This window comes from Falco rusticolus, chromosome 18 (assembly GCF_015220075.1).
Source record: "Falco rusticolus isolate bFalRus1 chromosome 18, bFalRus1.pri, whole genome shotgun sequence".
In the NCBI taxonomy this organism is placed as follows: domain Eukaryota; kingdom Metazoa; phylum Chordata; class Aves; order Falconiformes; family Falconidae; genus Falco; species Falco rusticolus.
Genome location: NC_051204.1, coordinates 2,098,491 through 2,123,520, shown reverse-complemented (window position 1 = coordinate 2,123,520; position 25,030 = coordinate 2,098,491). Strand labels below are relative to the sequence as shown.

Below are 25,030 nucleotides of genomic sequence, written 5' to 3'. Positions count from 1 at the left end.
CCATCAAGACACTCTTGTTTTAATTGCAACCGTCCATCATGCGTTGCCTTCTGCTGCGCCACCTCCTGAGTCGCTTTAGGGAGCTCCGTCCTGGCTCCTCCTCAACTTCAGGAGATTGCTTCAGCCTGAGATTTCGGGGAGAAAGCATCTCCCTTCAGCCTCGAGTCCACAGCGAAGAAACAGCTTGGCCTATATAACCAAACCCCATGTTTTATGGAGGAAACCTCCTGCTGGCATTGCCTTTGCAGGATTGCTTTTGCTGACTCAGCACGTGCAGCTGATCCGCGTGCAACGTCCCTTTTACCACGCCACTAGTGCAAACCAGCACGAGATTGTCGCTGCATTAATGAAGCAGTTCCCAGACTAGTAAACGTATCTTAAAAGCATCACTCTGCAGGAATCAGAGGGCTCAGCTACTGCAGAAGGAGAAGAAAAGCTGATTTCGTTCCTTTTTTTAGACTGACAGCTAATTTAAAAGGGAGATTTAATGAGATCACGCACCATCATGGAGTTAGAGTTTACTTTCGACAAGGGGCTTTTGGAAAGCTCTTGGTATAAAGATCCAGGATTTATCACCCCAGCACCAAGATGCAAGTCCTCACGTGCGCTAAGCAGCTGCATACCTGGAAAGGCAGGGAAGCAGTGAGCAAAGCCCAGTAAATACTCTTATTTCCAGACTGGGACAGGGGACGAAGGGACAGATTTGAGCATGGACACAGGGAAGAGTAACAAAGCCAGAAAGCAAGCCATGAGCCTCTAATCCCGTCACAAAGAAATCCCCTCCACCCCAAAGCCCGTCTCAAAGACGGCTCCCACCGTTGCACCAAGGCAGGGCTGCCCAATTCCGCACCTATTGTTTTTATTGCTGGGAAAAGTGCTTATAACTACCACAGCAGCTGCTCCGAGCCAGGAGATGTGAAACGACCTTCTCTTTATCTTTATTTCTATTTCTCTCCAGCTGGAGGATCATTTCACTTATCTTTCATGGCGTAAAATATATGGTTTAGGACCCTGTAACTGGCCGGACTCAGCCCTCCGGGTGATGTTCATGGGCTTTTCCATCTTTTCCTCTGGCTTACTGAAGAAGCAGCACGTGCCTGCCTCAGATGTAGAGGTTTAATATAAAAAAAAAAAAAAAAACAAAAAAAAAAACCAATGATTAAATCAGGGGTCTGAATGAAAGATGTGCATTCAGGGCTTCAGAAGGTGGGTGATGCCCAGCCAGTCCCTGCAGGGTAATTAGAGGAGGCAGTAGCACGTGTATGCTGTAAATGGTTGTAATTAGGTTAAAAAAATGACTTTGTGGAGAGGAGGGACTGGGGTAGGCTGCACCGCCCAGGGAGCTGAATGCCGTTCCAGGCAGGCAGCACATCGCCTGGGTAAAGGCTCTGCAGCCCGCAGTGTCATTTCAAACTGGTGACAGAGCCCCTGGCCCCCAGCAGAAACATGCCCTTCCCTCTCCCAGCACTGAAAGGCTGGCAAACCCTGCAGAAGAGGGACACGCTCGAGCTGAGATTCCCCCCACATCTGTTTTCCTTGTCACCATCTACATCTTCCCTGCTTGGGAGCAGGGATTTCCAGAGGGATAGGTTTCCTTCCCCTCCCTCTCAGCTGGCTGTCTTCCTGATAGGAAACCGGGTTTTTTACTAGAAATAATAGTTATAATAGAGATACTTAGAAATAGATATATAATGTAATAGAAATCATAGAAATAGTTAACACTGGCAATGGGATGGGGAAGATTTACAGCACCTGCCTCCAAATTGTCTCCAGCATTTACACTATTTCTATCTTTAAAGTCCTTGAGATCCTCGCTGCAGGCTCCAGCTCCCAGCCACGCTCCCGAATCTTCCTGAAGCTGGGACGTTTAAGGAAGACAAATCTTTCCAATTACCGCCAGCGCTGCCAGGTGAGGCTGATTTGAGGAGGTGTTGCCAAACTCTTGCAGCACCAGGTGGCTGCAGCGCCCAACGCGATGGCACGCACAGCACCGCCTGCAGAACGGGGCACGCAAAGCACCACGCGAGGGGCTGGTGCTGCCCTCCTGGGTGGGCACCCTCGGCACCTCCGCCGACAGCTTTTCCCCGGAGCAAATGTGGCCTCGCTAAGTGGGTGCGGATTCTGTCGAGGTATTTTTCCCCGCTGATAATTTGCTGAACAAAAATCCTGCTCTTTCCTGCTGAGCGAAGTGGAGAGGGCTTCGCCCAAAGGCGCACGCGTGCTGGAGAGCCCCAGGCTGCTGCATGAGATGACCAAGACACATGAGGCGATGGATAAGGCATTCAATACCTGGTAATTACTACCAATGGTTCTGGTGCTAATTAATCAATTTTCCATCCTTCCAGATTCTTTACCTTGCAGTACACCCCACGTAAGCAATGCAGAATGGTGCTGGGTCCCCTGGGGCGGCAGAAAGCAGCTGCGGAGTGAGGTGGGGATGCATGTGGATGCGTGGAATGGCTTGTGTCAAGGGAACGGGTGTGAAAAACGCCCACGATGGCTTTTCAAGCCTGTTTCTGCTTTGGACTTCAGCAGCTGCTGCCTCAGCCCCCAAAAAGCCCTTTGCCTTTGCCATTACTAAGGTGTTACGCTCCGAACAAGAGCCCTGTGTGCTAATGAAGCTGCTCATTTTCTCCAGCCCACTGGACTTCCCACAAGATACAAACTGACGACAGCAAAACATTTCTCTGCTTTAATTGAGAAGCTTCCACCTGGCGCTCGCCCACCGGGAGCCCACACCGTTCGTTATCTTCTAGATAGTTACGCACAAGCGTGCCATAATGAAGGAGAAAAGATCTGCATCCAGGCCTGCTGAAATGCAGCATCTTCAGGTGTAGTTTGGTACCCAGTGGCTGTGGAGAGATGTCTTAACGATACATTTGGTGGTGAATTCCTCGTGTTGCTCTAAGCTGAAGTGTAACGACTGTGGCTCTGATCTCCACAGAGGTTTAATCAGAGCAAACCGTCCAACAGCTTGTGTTCGCTTTCCTCAGCTTGATTTATGTCTCATTTGAGGGTGGATGCCAGAGCAGGGAGGAAAATGAGAGAGGCAATGAGGCAGGAGAGCTAGGAATGAAAGTGCCAGGGCCAAGCTGGGGGAAAAAAATTATTCCGCTGGCTGCCTTTCCGTACGCCTAATCAGGATGTAGATCTAATGACGCTACGTCACATCGCATCCATCCACACTGCGATGACGTGCCACTGTTGGGACTCAGGGAGGGTGATGCATCATGAGCCATGAGCATCCCACAGTTTATAATAAATAACACCACTACCTCTGCGTTACCTGAAAGGATTCCCGCTGCTCTACATAATGAAACACTCTCCTCTTGTCTCTTTTTATATCCTTGGAGTGTGAGAGCCTTCTGGCAAAAAGCATCCTTTCTCGGCGGGCTGGAAGGTACCCAACACACTCAGTGACTGCCACAGCTGAACCACAACCGTGGAAGAGCAAGGCAGGGAGATTACCAGTGCTGAAGCCCCTTCTGTGGCCAAAATTACGAGGACTGTGGGCAATGCACGGGAAGCAATGCTGAAAAAGCTGCCCTCATCCCAACCAGTTAGAAGCAATGCACAAAAAATAGCTGTTAACGGTGAAGATGCCTCTCGAGGGGCATCAGTAAATAGGAGCAACCTCTCACACGGACCCACTGGAGGGATCTTGGTGTGTAAATGAAATTTAGGACTTACCCTTTGCTCTTGGGTGGCCACAAAGGTCTGGAATCCAGGAGCCACCCCAAACCCCAGCTCCTGGACGAAGGGTGGCTCGGACTGGCTGTGGATCTGGACTTTGACTCCAGCCTCGAACGTTGTCTCCTCTGGAAGAAGAAGGGGGGAGGTTAGCAGGCTGTGGTGGGTGGGATGATGTCCACTGGCATGGGCATGCTTGCCCCTCTGTGGAAAATTGTCTCTGGTAAATCTGTGCTGCCCAAAAGCAGGAGATAAACAGTTGGGAATGCTCCGCCTGGATGATCAGAGTTCTGGGCGTTGAGGAAGGAAACACAGCATCAGCGTTTGCCATGAGGAGAGCACAGCCCAAACTGCCACTGCTGCCCATCAGGACCACGAGCATCTCCGGGCTCCTGGTCCCTTACACCGCTGCCTGCTCCAGGGGCTCACCCTCCCTGCAACACAGAGATTCAGGACTTCTCCAGCGAGGTCTGTACCTCCCAGCTTGAGAAACCAGGAGGTGACATCTACTTTCTAGCTGGTATTTCGTTACAGAATGCATTCCCGTATTAATGAAACAAATAAACAAACTCCTCCTTCCCTCAAAAAGCGATGCTCCTACTATTTAAAAGGTCTCCAATGGTGAAAGCACTGGGGCACTCTGCCTCCTCTGCCTTATTTCTGACACAGCCTGAGGTCACCTGGGAGATAATGCAGTAATTCAAGAACAAAAAAAGTGGTTTAGATCCAAAGAAGCTCATGGGTTTGGGCAGCTGAAGCTGCTCCAAGCTGGGCAAAGGCATTTGCAGCTCATGGGCTCAGACACATCACCGAGTTACAGGTATGTGAGGTTTCCACATCCCAAATCTGTGCTGTAACTCGAGGTCAGTCCCCCTCTTCCACGAGCAGCTAAAACCAACCCAAAAGAGACTTCCTGAAGCGGAATTAATGGGATGCAAATCAGTCCGAAGTGTGATATACAAGCACTTTGGGCTCCTCTTATCACACAAGCATCTTCAGGCAGCTGGGGTGTGTAACCTTTCTCTCTTTAGTACTGCTGCTGTGGTCTCAGGTCCCAACAAACCAGAGGGAGCATATGGGGATGAAGGGGTGGGGGGGCTGATTTGCAATGGCAGTTGCTAATTATGCATAATTTATCCTAAACCCTGAGTTACCCACTAATATGAATCCATGCCTGTAGCCAGCAATGCCACATCCACATTGAAAAAACCTTCTCTTTAAAGCTGAGCCATTCTTTTCTTACTATTCCTTGGTATTTCTCTACTATTTTATTACACTTTTCCAATGTTAACAGCACTGAATTCCATCCGAAGCACTGGTAGAAACCCAGCACCAAGGAACCCCAGCCGCAGAGGTGTTACACGAGGGGCTGCACAAAGAGGGGCAGCAGCAGGCCACGAGATGACACGGGCAGAGGAGAAGGACAAGGACGGAATACAGTGATAGTGGATGACATGAGGTTTACAGAGCTCAGGAACCCATCACTTAAGAGGATGCAACTCTGCTGACTCCATCGGGCAGCAAAGGGATCAGCCTCCCTCTCCCAAGAGGACTCTGCTCACCCAGCAGCTCCCCAGGCAAACAAAGCCAGAGGCTGCAAGGGTGGGAGTGGGCTCATGGACCGGGCAGGCAGCACTCAGAGCCACCTCCTTTACTCCAAAGCTTTAACGCTCTGCTCGGCAAAGCCAGGACCGAATCCATCAAGTGTTGGTCCAAGAAGGTTGGACCAGAGACCCCCGGAGACCCCATGCCAGACGCGCTGCTGTCACCTTCGTTCCCTACCAAGCAAACAAACCCTCCTTGCCGACAGAAACCAAACCACACATTTCATCCAGCTTTTGGGAACATTTACAAAGCCCCACTCTGACAGCGAGGCTGCTTTACGTGTTGGCTACGCAGAATGTCACGCTCTGCACCTGCAGCATCACACCTACCTGCAGCATCGCGCCTACCTGCAGCATCGTGCTTACCTGCAGCAACATGCCTACCTGCAGCATCGTGCCTACCTGCAGCAATGCATCCATCTGAAGCTTCATGCTTATCTGAAACTGTGCCCACCTGCTGCATCGCGCCCACCTGCAGCATCGCACCTACCTGCAACATCGTGCCTACCTGCAGCAACATGCCTACCTGCAACAATGCACCTAGCTGCAGCATCGTGCCTACCTGCAGCAACATGCCTACCTGCAACAATGCACCTACCTGCAGCAACATGCCTACCTGCAGCACCGTGCCTACCTGCAGCAATGCATCCATCTGAAGCTTCATGCTTATCTGAAACTGTGCCCACCTGCTGCATCGCGCCCACCTGCAGCATCGCACCTACCTGCAACATCGTGCCTACCTGCAGCAACATGCCTACCTGCAACAATGCACCTAGCTGCAGCATCGTGCCTACCTGCAGCAACATGCCTACTTGCAGCAACGCACCTACCTGCAGCACCGTGCCTACCTGCAGCAATGCGCCCACCTGCAGCATCGCCGCATCGTGCATGTTTGACCTCAGCAGCCTTTGCACAGCGAGCTGCTGGAGCAGGCTATTAACACTTAGCGTTTTAAAGCCCAGCTTTTCAATCTAAGGCACAGGAAAACAATTTGAAGGTAAATAGGATTTATTAAAAGTTACCTCTGCAGGCTGTGCATACTGTGAAATTCTGGGGTGGCAGCAAGCTCTCCATGCACTTGGTTGGAGCTGGGCTTTCATGCAGTCAGAGATGTACTGATCTGCACGGCCTGTGGGACACACACTTGCATTGACTGATGCTTCCAGTGCCCACGCTCACTGGCCTGTGCACTGGCTCTGCAATGCTCCATGCAAGGTAATTAGTTGTTTTTGTCTCTCTGTGGCAAAAGTGGTTTTGGTAAGTGAATAATGTCAAGACTTAGGGCATGAGGCATCGCTATTACATGGGGTGGCATGCGGTGGCTGCAGAGCTTGAGTGCATCTCCTCTGAATCCCATGCCAGTAGGATGCTGGCACAGAGAGTCTGAGTTTATTTTGGCTTTTGCCTACACCGAAGCCTCCCAGAGTGAGACAGACATCACCCATCCTTGCTCTTGGCCTCCACTTCTGATCCAGACCCAGTGACCACGACTCGAATCGCTCCCCACCACCTTGCCATGATGAGGGCTACTGCAAGAACACAACCCTATTACTGGGACCCACTGTACCACAAATAGTATTTTTTTTTGCCTTGGCCAGCTGTAACTGGGCTCCTCTCACTCCAAGAGCTGTCCAGTGGATGTTGGCATGTCCGAGCTCCCTCGTTGTCTGCTCAAGCCCTGCATTTGCCCACCTGTGGGGGTCCCATTTGAGAGTCTCCTGCCTGCCAGCACCTCCCCAGTGTCAACCCTCCAGTGCTGAGGGTCAAGTCAGCTTTCCCCAAAACCTCTGGCAACGCTGAGTGTCCCCATCTGACCTCATCTGGGATGCAGCCCTGGGCTCTGCAGCCAATTCAGCACCCAGGTGCCCAAGCCCCATGGGCAAACGCACGCTAGAACGGGTTCAAACCCTCTCCCGAGCACCCACCAACTCCTCCAATTTCAATCCCAATCCTGCTATTCCCACATGACGCCCACTCCTACCGATCCCACCCGGCTCCATCACTTTGCCTGGTGTTGATCCCCTTCCAGCACTTCAGAGGAGATACCATATGCTTCCTTCAGTAATTACCTGACAAGTTGGAGGAGAAGGCTTCTATTTAGTCTAACTTGTTGGGCAACGGGAGCTGTTTTGTTGAAACATTTTCCATCCGAAATTATTCTGCCCATTTCTGCTCCTGCCCCGGGTCTGTTCAGCTCTGACTTTAATTCCATGTATTTTCCACAACCAGGTGCTGTGCCCGGGTCCATCTGCAGGTAACCCCCTGTACATCCATATCAAGCAAACGAGATATAGCCTGCAATTATCCGTAAGAGGCTTAAAAGCAACAGGGTTTGTGATTTTAGATAGAAAATCCTGGCAGGTAGCCAGCTGTAATCACGGACGGGGAGAGGAAGGCATTTTCTGTGCCACAGAAGAAACCTTGGTTTTAAAACACACAGTTATTAATTTTCATCACCAATAATAACAAGAGCAAAATAAACAGCAATTTTTTTTTTTTTTTTTTTCAGAAAAGCTGCCAAAAGCCAGGCAGCATTCATTGTTTTTCCAGGAAGAAACACATGCGAGGATGAAACCATCAACATGAAATTGGCTTTGAAAAACTGTCACTTCTCCTAAAAATTCATTTGCTACAAAATAGCTGTTTTCAGAAAAACTGAAAGCCTGGCTACAAAACCCTTTGATGGAATATGGCTGGACCAGTCCTCAGCTGCGTCTTAAACTTTTCCCAGCTCCGTGCTGGGGCTGAGAAGCATTAGCGCAGGTTAAACATTTTAATTATTGAATTTATTTAATAAAATTATTCGTGCTGCAAGCGTAAAGAAAAGGAACGTCTCGTGGACCCAGAGCCACAGGACTTCCCGGGTTTGGGTGCATTTAGCTGGCTACAAGGCGCATCCCTGGGCAGAGCAAACCCGGAGAGGCTCGGCAGCAAACCCCGTCTGTCACCCAAGAGCGAGAGGTGCAACCAGGAGTGCAAACCACCACAGACACATCCCAGCTGTGGTTTTGCCCATTTTTTGCAGTTTTTGCATCATTCTGAATGGCTGCTTCTGGCCGCACCTCCTGGAGGCAGGAGCTGCCAGCCGGTGGCTGCTATCTCGTTAAGCCTGTTTCCCGTAATCACTCATCAACGGGGCAGAAAATAACGCCCAAACCCCTTTCACTGGTTCAGATGCCAGAAAACCTTTAAAAAATAAATTCCAGTGACTTGGGGTTTGGTTCTACCTTGAGGTTTTTAAACTAGATTTGTGACGTTGGGAAGCCCAAGCATAGACCTTCGTTCACCCTCCGATCCCACTTTTCAGAGGACAATGCCTGTAAATTCCTTTCTTAGTGCATCCCAGGTTGGGAACAGAGCAAAAATTCCTTAATGACTACATTTTAAAATACATTAACATACATTATTGTACACAGGACAGTGTTTCCAAACAAATCCTGAGCTGCTCTTTTCACTGAAGGATTAGCGTAGCATTAATTAAATTGGGGATTAATTTAGCATGTGCTTCAAGCTGGCTGCAGAATATTCTGTGGTGCAGATTAGACAGCTTTCTATTTCTGGTGTTGGCTTTCCTTGGTTGGGGCTTTCTGCTCAGAGCATCGCTCGAAAAATCTTAATAAAGCTCCATCTGACTGTACGCTCGGGCGCGGGCTACAAAGTTCATCCCTGTGAATATGCAAGAAGCTGCAATTAAAATAAGAAATGCTGCCAAAGGCACGGAGCTACCCTTCTCCCCCTGCCTTATTATGTCCTAACTGATCCACTTTTCTCTGGCAATTAACATCTGAAGCTGTGCTTGGCACTAATTTATTGGGAATTGAAGATACAGGCTGAGCCACGGGTCGTTTCTAGCTGGAGCTGTCACCTGCCAGCTCTGGCGGCAGCTCCCCGGGAGATACTCCTGCCCACAGAGAACATCCCACACACCTCCATCTGAGAAAAGGAGACGGTATTTTCTCAGCTGGTTCACATTCTGACTCTATTCGAAGGCGGCCTGAAGGTTTATTTTGAGTAATAAGCCTTCTCCTGTGCCGTCAAGAAGTAAGCACAGAGCTGGAAGGTTTGGGTTCTCCCCACTCTTCTCATCCTTTGCCTCAGTTTCCCTGTCTGTAAAATGGGAGCGATGCTGCTGCTTAACTCGCTGGGCTGGAAGAGCCACTGGTGGCTCTTCTACATTCTGCAAAGCACGGTTCGACATCGCAGCGTATCACTGCGGTGCAAAGGCAGGGACCATCTCATGGGGACAGCATCCTCAAGGGGTACGGGCAGCACCAAGCGCAACATCTGGAAGGATGCCCAGATGTTCATCCCTGTGCTGGCTGCATGGCATCGGTGACGGGTATGTCGAGACCATGGTCTCTTGTCTCCCTCGGGGAGGAAGGCTCCCCAGGAGCAGGGGGGTGGCCGTGGCAGCACAGACATGCCCAGAAGATGCTGTGAGACATCAAGGTTCATCTCTAGTTTTTATGGCATCCTTCGCTCTGTACTGCCATGGAAATGATGTGCATCAGAGTAAACGCTCCTCCACCTCCCGTATTGGCCACCGGGGCTGAGCACCCCGAGTTGCTCTGGGTGTGCAAAACAGCATGGCCACGTCCCGGCTCCCACCAGCTGAGTAACCCCCTCAACCCCCTGCATCCCTCTTGCATCCCTCTTCCAGCTCAGCAGCACATGGGACCCGTCTGTGTGTCCTCACGTTACCCGCTGGGGTCTGTGCCCGCAGGTCAGCACCTCCTGAGCACGTTGGGCTCAGCACACTAGTGGGGCACCCAGGACCCACAGCGACCCAGAGGACGTGACCTGTGGTCCCAGACTCGGGGAGGTTCAACTGCCGCTTCAACCAGACTGTATCTGTGCAGAAATCTTAAATAAATGCCTAACGTTCACGTTTTTCCTAGACAAAAAATTATAGATGAAAAAAACCCACCCAAATTGTCATGGAAACATTAACTGTAAGAAAACAGGACCTGCAAGCCTGCTACAAAAACACATGGAATCATAAGAAACCAGTTTCACACCAGTGAAACCAGTTTTTCTCCCATGTGCGTGCTCTCATTTCTGTGGAAGTGTGTTTTGCTTCGCTTAAAGTTGCTTGGTAACAGGATTAAGTGAAGCTGAAATAAGTATTTGCAGCAGGGTTCGGGGAGGTTTGAACGCGTTCGTGTGACAGGCAGCCGAGCCGACGCAACTTTCCCCACTAAAAACCAGTTGCTTGAAATTTGTCCTGTGTATTTTGCTGTTGCGGGCTGTGCTTTGACTGCTGTTTTGAAAGCAATCAGGGACTATGAAATTCCCCCCAGATGACAATGAGATGCCTACCACCGGCTGGGAAAAATACTGCGCATCCTGCTGGGATGTGGCAGGACTGAGAGCAGGATGCAGGTGGCAGGAGCATCGCTGAACCCAGCCTGGCTGCTCGCCTGCATTTAAGAGGGACAAAATAAACGTACAGAAGCTACTGCATGAGTGTGGCCAGGGCAGTGGGGAGCCCGTCGTGGTCTCATCCATCTGGCTAAGCTTTGGAGGGGTCTGGCTGCTCCTGAGTGTGTGGTAGGGCCAGCGCTGGCCCAAGGGAACAGGGATAAGTTGATGCTGGAGAAAACAAAAATGTCCCCAAAGTGGCTGGAGAAACAGTCCCTGTTGTAGAAGAGGGGAAAACCTCACTAACTGCTTTCCAGGAGGGGGATATTGCATTTAGGGTGGGGGCGACAGGATGGGAAGTCCTGTAATCTACAGGTTATAGTCCTACACAGAGGGCTGATGGAGCCCACCCAGCCCGGCCAGGTCCCTCAGCCTTGTCCCCTCTCTGCTGGGAGGCCAAAAGGCAGGACATCACCTCCCAAGCCGTTCCCCTTTGCAACCTTTTGAGCGCCCCAAGGAATGCTGTCTCTTCTCTCCAAGGGGATCTCCTTGCCACAGTCCCTGCCGGGGTTCGTGGGTGCTGCAGTGATGCTGCCGGGGTCCCCGCTGCTGCTGGAGGGCTCACCGCTGCCGGCAGCACCAACGCCAGCTCCGGGCAAGCCCTGGGCTCAGCTCGGGACACTTAACATCTATTTTCAGGTTTCTGTCACCAAAGGAAGGAGGCAGGCAGCTCCGGAGTGATTCATCCCACCCCAGGGAGATGTCTACAGCAGGATGAGTCACGTCCAAGGTGGTGCAGCTCCCCTCCACTGAGCCAAGGCAACTCCTTCATCTCCACGAGCAGCTACGATAGGATCAGATAAGCACAACTGTGCCCCAATGGGAAATTCAGGCGTTCCCTTTTCGGAGCTAAGGAACTGATCAAGGTAACCAGCTTCTCTCTCTACAAACCCTTCCCCGTAGCTACGAAATCAAACCTTGCCGCTTCAAAGCGCTGCTGAAAACCTGCAACGGGGGCTTCACGTTCCCCTGGTCCTCTCCCATAACCAGGGTTGGGATGACAGGGGGAAAAAGGATTGTCTCCTGATGGACCAACTTCTCTCTCACGGAGGTGGAAAGTGATGTGAGACCCCTGCAAACATCACCCAGGAGCCGAAGAACCCAGGTAGATGTGGCTCCAGCACATCAGTGACAATCTCAAGCCTTTGATGGTGCTGGAGAGCAGATGAAGAGCAGCACAGCAGCACTCTGTGACAAGCTCCGCTATAGCAAGTCATCAGGTACTTCATGTGCAAGGTTAAAGATTTATTCTGGGAAATTACACCCAAAAGCCCTGCACCTGAAAGAGCTACCAGGATGAAAGGCCACCAGCTTGTGTTAAAGGCAAGCAAGGTAGCTTGGTTAGCTGTAGAGGTAAATCAAACCTTCCTCTTTATCTCTTGGGATACAGTCAGAGTATTTCAGAGATGTTTGGTGAGGTTTTTTTCCCTTTTCTTTCTTTCTTTTTTTTTTTTTTTTTTTTAATGAAAAACCTCATCTCCTTGTATCTGAAAGGTGCAGACAGCCTGGCTTTTGGGGCTGCAACAGGAGCATGGGGGGCTGCTTCCCCACCTCGACCGCCTTGCAAAGGGGATGGGAGCACTGCTGTCCCAACTGTCCCCACGAAATAACACCTCTGGTTTGTTATTTCTCTTTGCTTCAGCGAGGAGGAATGTGCACAAAAAGAGAGAAGATAAAAAAGCCTTCTGCCTGCAGAGCCTGCAAGAGGGAGGCTGAAGGGGAGATTCTTCCAATGGCCCAAAGGCTGGAAAGGCAGCAGTGAGGTCTCTGCCACCTAATCCCAAAGGATAAGGGCACGGAGCCGATGCTTTTCACCTGGCACTGCTGGGATTTAACTACTGCGTGATTCCTACAGCCTCAACAGGGAAAATCTATATGGGCTATAAACCCCAGACCACAAGCTAACGCTAAGGCAACAACTACACCTACCTGGGACCCAAAGCTTTCCTACCAGCAATTCATTCCTTAATCCCCTGCTAAGCATTTTTTGGGGACATCTTCTACTTAATTATCTGTTTGTGGTGCTGGAAGAGGCGTGAGACGGGACACGATGGAGCTCCTTGCCCACGAAAGGCAAGCTCGGAGCAGAGGGTTTTGCCTGCTCCCTCCATTCCAAGCTCTCTGTAAAGCGCAGTCGCGGTTCATTACTCACCAAGTAACAGAAGGTGTTATAACAAACTACATTAAGCATATCCGCTATTTTTAGTTAAGCATATTGCATTTGCGTACTAAATCTGAGGGGCCATATGTCTCAACGTATATTATTAAAAAGCTTCTTACATAATATACGGGGCAGGAGAAACCGGCAGGTCTCCAGCAAGCCAAGCCCAGAGCTCTTTGAAGTGGTTTTGCTGGACGGCGAGGAGCCGGCAAATGAATATTTCAGTTCCTTGCTCCTCTCCTATTAAGCTTAAACTTTAATCATTAAAGCGGGGAAACAAGTGTCTTGTAACCTGCTTTACAGGCGGGGTCAAGCCAGGGCGGGGTGGGGGGGGTGGGGTGGCTCCTTGTGCTGCTCATACCAACGCTCCTTGGCAGGGAAGGAAAATAAATTCCCTTCCCACCTCGGCATCCTTTGGGAATCACGTGTGGCACAGAAGGGTGACCGTGGGAGGGAGGATAGCCAAAAACTAAGAGGGTGGTCAGAGCCACCCTGGTATCTTCTCCATCCCTGGGAGCTGCTGCCAAAAATACGGAGCAGGGGTGGGAGAGATATTTCCTCTGGAGGGGAGAAATATTCCCTGCATCCAGAGCTAGGGGTGCCGGCCCCCTGGGCCACCCATCTGCCGGCTTTTGCTTTGGCAAGCTGCTGCCACTGCAGGGACAGAAATTATTGGGGAAAAAAAAATAAAAATAAGAAAGGACACATTTTAAAGGCGCAGAAGCAGTTCTTGCACATCCCTCCCCACCCCTCCCCCTCCAGGAGCCTCGCCGCTTCCCCCAGAACATCTTGAAATATTAAATGGTGAAAGAGCTGCTGCTAATTTTGGCTGGTAGCAGAGCCAGATGGAAGCAGATTTCCCAGTGCCAAGGCTGGGTCCTGGCTCTGCTGCTGTCCCTTTCAGGGCGGATGGATGGACGGAGGGGACTGGGACACCTCGGAGGGTGAGCCCAGGGGTCCACCAGCTTTTGGCACTGCAAAAGGGAGATGTCATCTCCAGGTATGGGGCAGAGAAGTCAGCAGGATGAGGTTTCTCAAACTGGAGGTCCAAAGAGGTGCCAGGGAGATCTCCCAGCTCTGAGCATCACTGGTCCCCAGGAAGCCCCCCTGCCTCCTGACACCTGTCTGGGAACGTGGGTCCTGTGGGAAGGCACGATGATCCCAGAGTAGGAGAAAGGATGATGATGATTGTGGTGGGTCACCATCCCATGTGATGAACCCATCACCATCACCACCCTGACCTGCAGTGAAAGCCTCCATGGGACCACAAGGTCCACGCGGGTCATCAAAGCAAGCTGTACCAGGTCCAGCTCCTCCACAGGATCTGTACTTAATTTTCCATCCTGGAGGATGCTGCAGAGCTCACAGTGGTCCAGCACCACCAGCAGATAACCAGGATTTGCTCCCGCTGGGCCTTTATTCTGCAAAGACAAGACTTCCCTCTCGAGCCAAGCTTGCATCTCACCATCAGCCGCCCGCTTTCCCCTTTCTGCAGCCTCTCCAAGGAGTAATAAGCTCTTACAACTATTTATTTCCTCCTGGTCGCTCTCCAGGACACGCTGCTGGAGGCTGAAGCCCAGAAGTCCCCACAGGAGCAGGACTCTGCTGCCAGAGCCCACCTCCGGAGCTGGTCCCACGTGCTTTTGCATCTTTTCGGAGAAAAGCAATTACTCTCAGAAAACAAAGCCAGGCTGGATGGGAAAGCTTTGGAGTTAGCATCCAATTAAATAAAATTACTGCCGGTACAAGGACATTTGAAGACAGGTGGCGGACAGAGAGATTTTTACCATTTTGAGAAACCTTGACTCCGTCTGCCCTGCCTGAATTGCACTGACAGCTGTAGTTATGTCTATTTAATCTGCACTGCCTATAAATGTCGGGTGTTTGAGTGATGTAATTTCAAAGCACTTTGGTGAACTTGGCAACTAAGTAAACACTTATTTTAATGGAAAAGGATGCGCCTCAGAAGCCGTTTATGATTACAAAATTCCAGGGAAGAGATAGTCTATTAGAGTGGGGAAAAAAATCCAAGTATTTTAGTTACATCGCTCAGGAAAATGCTTCTCCTGCTTATATATTTGGTTGATATTTCAAAGCGTTGCCTAGAAAGGAGCAAGCCAGACCTGAAAACAACAGCTGACTTTTCTGGAGGTGGGGGAAAAAGGAAAAAGATAAAAAGAAACCCCAATCCCCTGCTCTAACTCAGGGATACAAGGGTGTAAGTCTTCGTCTTGTATTCAAAGCAATGCTTCGACAACTGGGATGCAGGATATTTTAGAGGGATTTAGTATTTTTCCACACATTTCTACAAGAAGTTTCAGAAAACTTCCCACCTGGTAACTTTTTTCCACTAGCAGTCCAATGGATTTTAGACCTTAACAGAAGAAAACCCAGAAGTCTGCCTGGGGAGTGCAGAATTTCATATTGCCTATTTCGTTAGCTCATCCGTGACCTCCTATTTTACGGCAGTCTTTCAGGATGAGGGTTGCCAAAGCGGGGAGAGCGGGTGGCCGCAGGAGGTGGTGCTCCCCCCGGGTCCCTTCTGCTTCCCACCACCGCCCTCCTAAGATGCCCTCACCCCTCCCAGCATCCCCACACCAAACCCCAACCCTTTTTGCACCAGGGAAGGATTTTCCCTCTCCATACATGTCCCACCTTCAGCCCAAAGCATCGTTGCTTCCTCGCAGCATCTCCACCCCCCTCCCCCTGCCCTCCCAAACCCCTTGGTGCTCCCCGCTCCAGCCCTCTCTCCTCCTGCCATCCCCCAGCGCCGCATATGGAGGATGCTATATATAAAAATATTTGCATTGTGTTGTAGTGCACTGCCCACGGCAAGGCCGGCAAGGCACAGACAGATCTCATCTGGCAGCAGGCAGGCTAATATTTTCCTTTGATAAAAATAACCTGTGAAAATTACATCTAGCGTGGCCTGCAGCGCTGCAATGAATTTTGCTGGAGGTGGGGGGGACACGACACACACAAAAGAAAAAGAATCAGTCAGTGCTAACCTGGAGATTTAAGTGGAAAACAGCGGTGCTGATACTGGATTTTGCTTCTGAATTTTTGCAAGGCACAGGGAGAAAACAGCAGCAGGGAAGACCAGGCAGGGGGTGAAATGCAGCCACAGGACAAAGCTCGAGGCGCAGCTGGACCCTGCGGAGGTGCTGGGGAGATGAGGTGGGTTTTCAAGAGAGATAAAGAGGGAACACATCTGCTGCCTCCTGCTTTGGCCAGCTCAGAGCTGCCCGTCAACTCTCAGGTGGTCACCAGGGTCCCTCCGTAGCCCACGTGGAGGGATGGGCGATACCCACCCCATCCTTTGGGGGCTGCTTGACTGATTTGGATGACAAACCACTTTTTCACAGGTGACGGAGGGTGGGATGGCTCCACCCCAGCTTTCAGAGCTCCATCACCCTGTTCATCACCCAAACCCACCTTCCCAGGTGCCCAGACACCCAAAGAAATGGACCCTGCAAGCCAGGGGACTCCAACGGAGTCCTTGGTGGAACCTCATCCGAAATACTGTCGTCAGCTCTGGTGACTGGAGCCCGATGGATGGAGATGGGGAAAGGAGCACACCAAAGCTGCTGGGATGGGAAGAGCAGTGGGGAACCCGGCATTTGGGAGGAGTCCAACACAGCTTGGGTTGTGTATCGTCTGGCGAGATGAAGGCTATGAATCCTCTCTAAAAATACATCAAAGGCAAACACCAGACGGGAGCAGAGTGTTTCCACTGACAGGAAAATATTTGTAAAAAAAAAAAAATAAAAAAAATCCAAACTAGGATAAGCTAACGGTGAGTCAATTCAATCTGGAAATCAAAAGGTCTGGAGCCAACAATACAGGTTCATGGAGAAAGTGTATTGCTGGCATGGACAGCATCAATCCCACCCTGTGGTACTGAAGCCAGGACACCATCATCCCTTCTTCGAGGAGAGTCCATGCCCTTTCAAAGCCCAAAGGGATTTTGGCTGCACAGGCTCACAGACAGCCCCCCAGCTCACTCCAGGCTGTGTGGGTCACGGTGAAAGGCTGAGGTCCTCCACCATCCTGGTGGGCACCGTGCATGACTGCACCTGCTCTGCACCTGCTTTTGCAACCAGAAAGCAAAACCATGGGAGGGTCAGGTGGGGGAACCAGACCACCGGGGTTCTGAAGATGCAAACACCGCCTCCCACATCTCCCTGCTCTGACCTGGCCCCAAAGATCTGCATCGTTACCTCTGATAGACCCCAATGCCAACCTCGAGGAAAGATTTTGCCTCTGGAAACCTCAGTTCTCACTCTGGTACAGCAAGAGGGTCCTTGCCTCCACGGGACCCGCTCAGCATCCTTACGGCAGCAGCCCTGGGCTCACGTACGCTCCGGCATGGCAGCAGCCCCCCACCCCCCACCCGGGGCAGCAAAATGACCAAATGCACACCCAAAGCCTTGGTCCTGCTCCCTTGGCCACAGTGTGTGGGGGGGAGCCAGGAGCCAGAGGTGCAAGTGTTCTTGCTTCTATGAGTTTGCAGCTTCCACCCATTGAAGACTAACTTGTATGGCAGCAATAATGCTTAATTATTGGGTTTATTATTGAAGTCTTTACAGAAGCCCATGCAACATTATACAAACAACCCCGTGAGGCCATTGCTACCGCTACAGAAATAAATATCTGCACTGAAGGGCATGACGATGAGACACTGAAGATAAATTGTTCCTGGCTCCTGGGATGGAGTATAACAAACTGCTGTGTAATGTTAAAATGTGTCAATTTTTCCCTTGGGAACACACTCAGATAAGAGCCTGGAGCGTGAGAAATGCATCTCAATTGGGACATCATTGAAATAAATGGGATTTTTTGCCATGCCCCCCCTGCCAAGCCAGCTCTGACATCCCTTGTGATGCTGTCACCCCACTGAGCTGGCCTCAGCCCCAGCCCGGGATTAACGGGAGTCCAGCGCCAGGACCCTTGGAGGAAGAGGTTGGCGAAGTGATGGAGAAAGCCATCAATGAAACAGCCCAGAGGAGCAAACTGGGGGGACCTTCTGCTCCTCCACTGGGACCAGCAGCCTGGGCCGGATTCAGACCTTGTGGCAGGTGCTGAAGGGCCACAAAATCAGTTCGTCTGGGGAGGCTGCAGGATGGCTGCAATGCCAGCGCTGGGCGCACAGCACCGTGGTGCTCAGCACTGGTGGGAAATGGGTTTCTTGCCTGAATGTAAGACTTCAAAACCAACATCCCTGCAAGCTGAAGGTCTCTTGCCCTGGACCAAAGGTGACCGGGTCACAAGGAAAAGCAGAGCTGGCTCAGGGCCCCTTTTCTCCGGGTCCCAACATGAATCCTCCGCTACCTTTGCCCTTTCCCCATGGAGAGAAGGATTTCTGCCTCCAGCTGCCCGCCACAGGGCTGTTTAATAGCAGAAACCTCTTTCACATCCCCACCTCCAGAGACACCTATTTTGCTTTTCTCATGCTGACCTTCTGCTGGAAAAAAACCCAGACTTTTGCTTCTGTACATATATATTTGCAAGAAGTCAATGGCAATCACTCCTCTTCTCTGCTGTTCTCCAGAATATTTAAGTAACAACATCATGTAGTACAATTTGTCACTTGGCCAAACTCCGCAGATGGCATTTCCCTCTCTTAATCTTTCTAAGCTTCTCCTTGAACAGTAGTAGTGGAAGTAATAACCACAACAAAAATATTAAAACCTGATAATAAACAAAACACACAGGCGCAGTCCCCTTTCCTAAAACTCCCCAGGTTTGCAGGGGGGTTGGGAGCAAAGCGCACGCTGGCGATGGCAGCACGCCGACCCCAACCCCAGGTACCCCAAGATGCTCGGGCTTCCTCCCAGGTGGTGATGCCTCCATGTACCACACGGCTCTAAAACAGCTCATTTTTTATTGTTGCGTGGCTTTGTGATCTCGCTCTGCTGCCAGTCGGCAGGAAAGGCATCCAGCCCCGTCAGCAGCTGTGACCCGGCACACCTTGCTTGGCCAAAAAACGAGGAAGCGTGAGAAACGTCCCCTGAACAAGAAGAAAGATGCCAACGCGCCAGCAGCTCAAGTCCCCCATAACATCACCCACACGCAGCGCTGCAGCGGGCAAGGCCAGCCCTGCCAGGGTCCCCACGGCTGCCAAGTGACCCATCTTCAACAGCTGGGGCTGGAAGAGCCCTGGGAGACCACCCCCCACCCCAGGGGTGCCTCATGGCAGTCCCAGCCTCCTCCGATGGACCCCTGTCCATGGACCACGTGGGGAGCTCCGGCTCCGCACATCCCAGCTGCAGCTTCCAGCTGAATTCAGTATCATTATCTCCACCTTAAACCACCGTGTAGTCTTACTGTGAATAACAAAAGCCTTTCTGGTCTTTCCTCCTCCCAGAGGGAGCACCCACCCGTGCCATTACATGTACACCCCCTGTTTGTTAATCAGCTGGTGAAAATGCTTTGGGCTGCAAAGTGCTGGAGAAGACAATTTACTCCTATACACGCCTTGCCCTGCCTTCCCCCCCCTCCTCTTTCCTCTTTTATTTTAATTAATAAATGAACTTGAGAACCAACCCTTCCAAGGAAAACAAGAGTTTCACCTGTGAAAGAGCAGCCCGAAGGCAGCCGTGGTCGCACACAGCTAACCTGTCCCTCAAGCCTCCAGTCAAGATGGGTTCCCCCCCTCCGTGATGGGCACAAGGGACAGCAGGAGGAGAAGGCATCTTCCCAGGGCTTCACACAGTGTCCTCCCCACCACTCAAGGCCATCTGTCCTTCACTCACCCACCACAGGTTGTCCCTCCCTTGCTCCCCAGCTTAGCCTTTCCCAAACCTGAAGGTTTCCTCCCCAAACCAGACAGCCTTGGCTCCCTGCCCATCTCAACGCCCGCCCCCCCCCCCCCCCCCCCAGCAAAGCCCCAGGCACTGCTGAGGACCTCACGGGGCAGCAGGTGCCACCACTGCATCACTGCAACGACGGGGCCACCACCACCAGCCACGGCACCACCAGCACCGACCTCGCAACGCTACAGCTTTTTTCTCCCTTTTCATCCTCCCTCCACACACCCCACCATCACGGATCTAGTAAACACAGCGGCAGAAACGCGCGGCTTGCAGAGCTTTGACTCTCTCCTGCCCTCCTTTTAACCTCCGTAAAAGCTGAATAATTAATCACAACTCTTTTAGCTGTGGTGTTTTGTGGGTTGGTTTTTTTTCCCCCGTCTGCTTTTCTGTTCTGCTGAGATATCTTTACCTGCTCTCCAGCCATCCAGGAGCGCGCTCCTGATGCTCTTTGCTACCTACAACTCCTTCCAGCGCTTTGCACGACTGCAACGAGACACGGTGCAGGCAGGGCCGGGTGTGCTCTGCAGCAGAGACGCTCCACAGGGACCGCTGGCTGTTTGTCTTGCAAACAAGCAAGGAGAGAGCCGTAACTGGAAGGACAATGTGAATTTGGGGATGCTGCCTGATGGTGAAACGAGATGAGTCAAGGAGCGGCCTCCAAGGGCTGCAGGAAAGCCTCACGGAGCGTTCCCACCTGCTGCCCAGGCACTGGGACACCTTGATTTCCTTCACCAAGTCCTGCATTATCTAAGGAAAGACAGATTTGATTTGCTTCATATCTCACGAAAGGCACATTATTTGCTCCTGCAGAGCTGGCTGAAGCAATGATGTTTTTAAGAGAAGGTTGTCGGGTTCTACTCGCGGTGCTCAGTGCAAGAGAAATGCTTCCAGAGCATCCACGGGAGGGGAAACGCTCCCACTGCCGCACCGGGACTGCAGCAACGGCCTTAGGAAGCTCCTGGGAAGTCTCAAACATGAACCACAGCCCGTGTCGCTACCGGCTGGACAAAGTCGGAGCAAAATGATGATCCCAGCACCAAAGAGATTAATGCAATTAAATTTAATTAGCACTTGCAAATGACTTTTATCTTCAAAGTGCTTTCTAGCCACAAAATCTCCTGGTACCTCTGTGAGATTGATGATTATGTGCTGAGCTCTTCATCTTCCAGGAGGGAGATGAAGACACTCGGGGAAGGGGCAAGACCAGAGATGGGGGGTAATGACATGGATTATCCTCACGGAAAACTGGTGCATCCAGAGAGCATTGCACCACCTCACCAGCACTGCCACCACCTCGCTCCCAGCGCTCAGAAAAAATAGCAATAAAAACAGAGACGTTTGCAGGCACCTCTGTAGCCCCTGGGACAGCAAAGGCTGGGGCTGTGGGCAGCAGCCCCCCAACCTCGCCACCTCGGTGCCACCAGCCGAGAGCCACAATACTGGCCGTGCCAGGCTTCTTCTCATGCCTCCTTACTACCCCGTGAATTCTTGCTATTTTGAGTGCTTGTATTTTGGCTACGGACATTTAACTTTACACACCAGCCACAAAGAGTGAAATGAAATCTGCAGCATGAAATGCATATTTAATTTTAATGCCATGCGGCGTTGCTTTGTAACACGTATCTGTTGATTTTAGGTGCTTTATCTCTGCTTTACCAGATTTCCCAAAGCTGGCTTCTAGTTTTTATTCCTTTAGTTTTGCCTTAAATGAACGTTTTCTGACTTTGGAGCTTTTTTTTTTTTTTTTTTTTTTTTTTTTTTAAGAAAAGCTTGTGAAGCTTCTACATCCCTTAAAGGATTTTCCCATTAAGTCATTGATACAGCCTTCAGTTTAACAGCACTATGTGACTGGGGACATCGGACTGTGGTGGCTAATAGCAGCCCTTTAACAGCACTATGTGACTGGGGACATCGGACTGTGGTGGCTAATAGCAGCCCCACCCAGGATGAAGCCTTGCTGCCCCAGTAGCTCACACACCTTCTCAATCAGGAGCACAGGAATTTCCCAGCAGCCTTCCCAGCCACGTCTTAACTGCTCTGCACCTACGTGTCTGTACAGACTGGGTGCTGGGGAAGTAAGAGATGAGATACCTGCAGCACGCAAGCACTGTGATTTTATTCTATTTTTTAAATTTGGAGCATCTTACTGCCAAACAGGCACAAACTGGACCTAGAGGACAGTGCACGACGTGCGGATTGCACTAGGATGGTCTGAAACACGCTCCTTAGGATGAGCTCCTGGGGCAGGACCTCAGCATCAAGCTCATCTTGGGGACCAGAGGGGTTGATGGACAAAGTGCAGGGATGCTACTGACCCGTCTCCACTCCCTGGTGAGGGAATCCCAAGCCCAGAAGTTTCAGGCACATGGTCACTTACCAGCTGCCAAAGCTATTGAGATGTTCATCTTGATGGCTAAAACCAGCACCTGTTTTGGGCTCAGAAATCCAAAAGCTTAAACACTGGCTACAAATGAACATTTCCCCCCTATTTATCAAAAACAACCAACCATTTGGTTTTCATACCAAGTTGAAATCAACCCCCCTCACACAAGTCCTTTCATTCCACAAGCCGTGTTGGATGGCCAGCATCAATCCTTGGGGCAACCTGAACGGGGATCAGCCCCTGACGATTTCCTAGGTACATGGGAAAAGCAGTACCTGCTCCATCACACAAGAGAAAAAACAGCTTTTTCAATAACTCCATTGCCTCTCTCCAGCTCTACGATAACATCGAGCAGCCCTGGAGAGCAATTCACCACAAATGGGAGTATATTGGTTATGTGACAACCTTAATGACACAGCCCAGACACAAAAACCCAAGTAACCTTTGAGCGCTGCTTCTCTTCACTCCAGCACTACTGATGAGTGTGCTCAGGCAAACATAATTAATTTTTAGTGGCAGCCTCATTTTGTGGATGCTCTGGTTGTCAGGGGGCTGCTGGAAGGTGGAAATCACGTTGACCTTTTCTCCCCGGGAAACCTGGCTAATTGAACGGATTCTTGCTCTCATTAGGAAAAGGTCCAAGATGCAGCACATTTTACGCCTTCCCTTTAGGTGACACCAAACAGCCTCCTAAAGGTCAAGCTGTCTTTCATGAGCTGATCCGAGATCAGACTTTCCTACTGCAAAAAAGCAACAAGCTTTCCTGGCCCTCACCCCTCGGTGTTATTTACGTTCAAGGCCACTGCTGCTTTATAGGTACCATTGATCTCTTTGGATGTCCCAGTCATCAGAAGGACGTGTCACTGGGGTTTGGGGTGGTTTTCAATTGCCATGGCTCATTATTGCTGCCTGGTAATGCCAAACCTTTGCATCGTTGCAGATAAAGCGGCGTTCTCCCTTCGCAGCACTGCCTGCGGTTCAGCAGAAGTTGTTTTGTGGTACCAATTAATCGCTGGTATTTAAGCAAGAGGAGACTGATGCAGAAAGGCTGTAAGCAGCAAAGAGAATTTGACTCTCTGAGGATGAGTTTGATGTCACACAACAAATTACTACCCTAGTTCAATCTTCTTCGTTGCTTTTATGGGCTCTCACCGCAGATTGTAATCGAAAGTATTTCTGGCACAGAGGTGTCTGTGCAGGGCTCTGAACACACCAATTACCACCAGGCAACCTCGCAGTTTCATAACCAGCTGACGCACGAGGCTTGCCCTCGGTACCAAAGCCCTTTGCGGCTCCGTGGCTGCCTTGACTCACTCAGATTTTTATTTTGTGCCTTTCTGGGGCTCTATGCTCATCCAGCACCAGCCAAGATCCATTGCTCTGCTCTGGCTTGCTGGGAGACAAGGTGGGAGAGGAGCCAGGGAGGGATGTCCACCACCAAAGGTGTCCGTGGCCCTGCAGCCACACAGGACCCACCACCCCCCGCAAAACTGAGAGCAAGGCAGCGCACTGCCACATCCCCTGAAGACCATGAGTAAAGCTGCAGTGAAGATGCCAGCGTGTCTTATCCGTCATTCCTTAATAAAAGATTAGCTGAAGCTAATCAGGAGGGAAGGTTGTTAATTCAGGATCCTGGGATGCTTCTTTTGTAATGACAGGGGCATTAACGCAAGTGTCCCAGTTAAATGCCAAAAAAACCATCCTGCTCCGGCTCCCCACGTCCCAGCTGCAGCTTCCAGCTGAATTCAGTATCATTATCTCCACCTTAAACCACCGTGTAGTCTTACTGTGAATAACAAAAGCCTTTCTGGTCTTTCCTCCTCCCAGAGGGAGCACCCACCCGTGCCGTTACACGTACACCCCCTGTTTGTTAATCAGCTGGTGAAAATGCTTTGGGCTGCAAAGTGCTGGAGAAGACAATTTACTCCTATACACGCCTTGCCCTGCCTTCCCCCCCTCCTCTTTCCTCTTTTATTTTAATTAATAAATGAACTTGAGAACCAACCCTTCCAAGGAAAACAAGAGTTTCACCTGTGAAAGAGCAGCCCGAAGGCAGCTGCGGTTGCACACAGGAGGTAACTGCTCGCAACATCCTCATAATGGAAGAAAAATTGCAAAAGCTCCCAAGAAGCCCTGGAGCCAGGACCAACCACACGGATTTCTAGGAACTTCATTCCTGTTTTAAAATGTGCTCAAGGTTTTACATGCACGTGTGTACACAAGGCATCCCTGTGCAACCCGCTGCCACAGCCCAGCATCTTACCACGGCATGTATCCGCTGCTACTCATCACTTCTTCCATTCCCAGGTCATTTCCCACTTGTTTTATATTTACAGATGAGTTTTATATTGATTATAATTATTCCACTTAGAACTCCACAAGCTGCAAATGAAGCAGACGCACAAACCAGTGCCTTTTTTCCTTTTCCCCAAACTCCGTGGCTAATGCCAGTAGCTCAAAGCCTGCAGACGATTCCCCACGGTGTAAACCCAAAACAGCCCCTCGGATCACGCCAGGAGCCCAGTGGCTTTGCAGCTGTGATCTGGGGGAGCCCAGGCTGCCTCCTCCATCACTTGGATTCAGATCTTTTGTAAGCAAAAGGAGGCCTGGATTTATGAAGAACCGCCACCGATCATATTAATATGCAGAAGTAAATGACAGGGAGCGCTTTGTGCCTCTCCACAGCTGGCAAAGCAAATGCTCCAGGGCTTGGGCTTATTAATGTGTTATGCACAGAGGCTGCACAGCTGAAGACCAAATGTTGGAGCTGGGGAGGCTCTGGGGAAGGGCAAGAAGAGGGAGACATCTGACCCCTGAGCTAAATCAACTGTCCCTTCTTGCTGTAAAAAATCTTTGCCATAAGATGCTGTAGTGGAGCAGGAATGATGCTCCGCAGACCCATCGCAGCAGCACAGAGATGCTGTTTAAATCTGTTTTGCCTGCCTGGCACAAAATC

The 25,030-nt window shown here is 50.8% G+C and overlaps 1 protein-coding gene across 1 annotated transcript in view; it reads right to left on the bottom strand.

The window, feature by feature from the left end:
* Positions 1–25,030, bottom strand: part of LOC119158896 (acid-sensing ion channel 2-like) — a 101,743-nt gene that overhangs the window by 16,887 nt on the left and 59,826 nt on the right. The window contains exon 3 of the mRNA XM_037411331.1: positions 3,691–3,818. Coding sequence (XP_037267228.1) covers positions 3,691–3,818 — 128 coding nt within the window. The remainder of the gene's footprint in view (positions 1–3,690; positions 3,819–25,030) is intronic.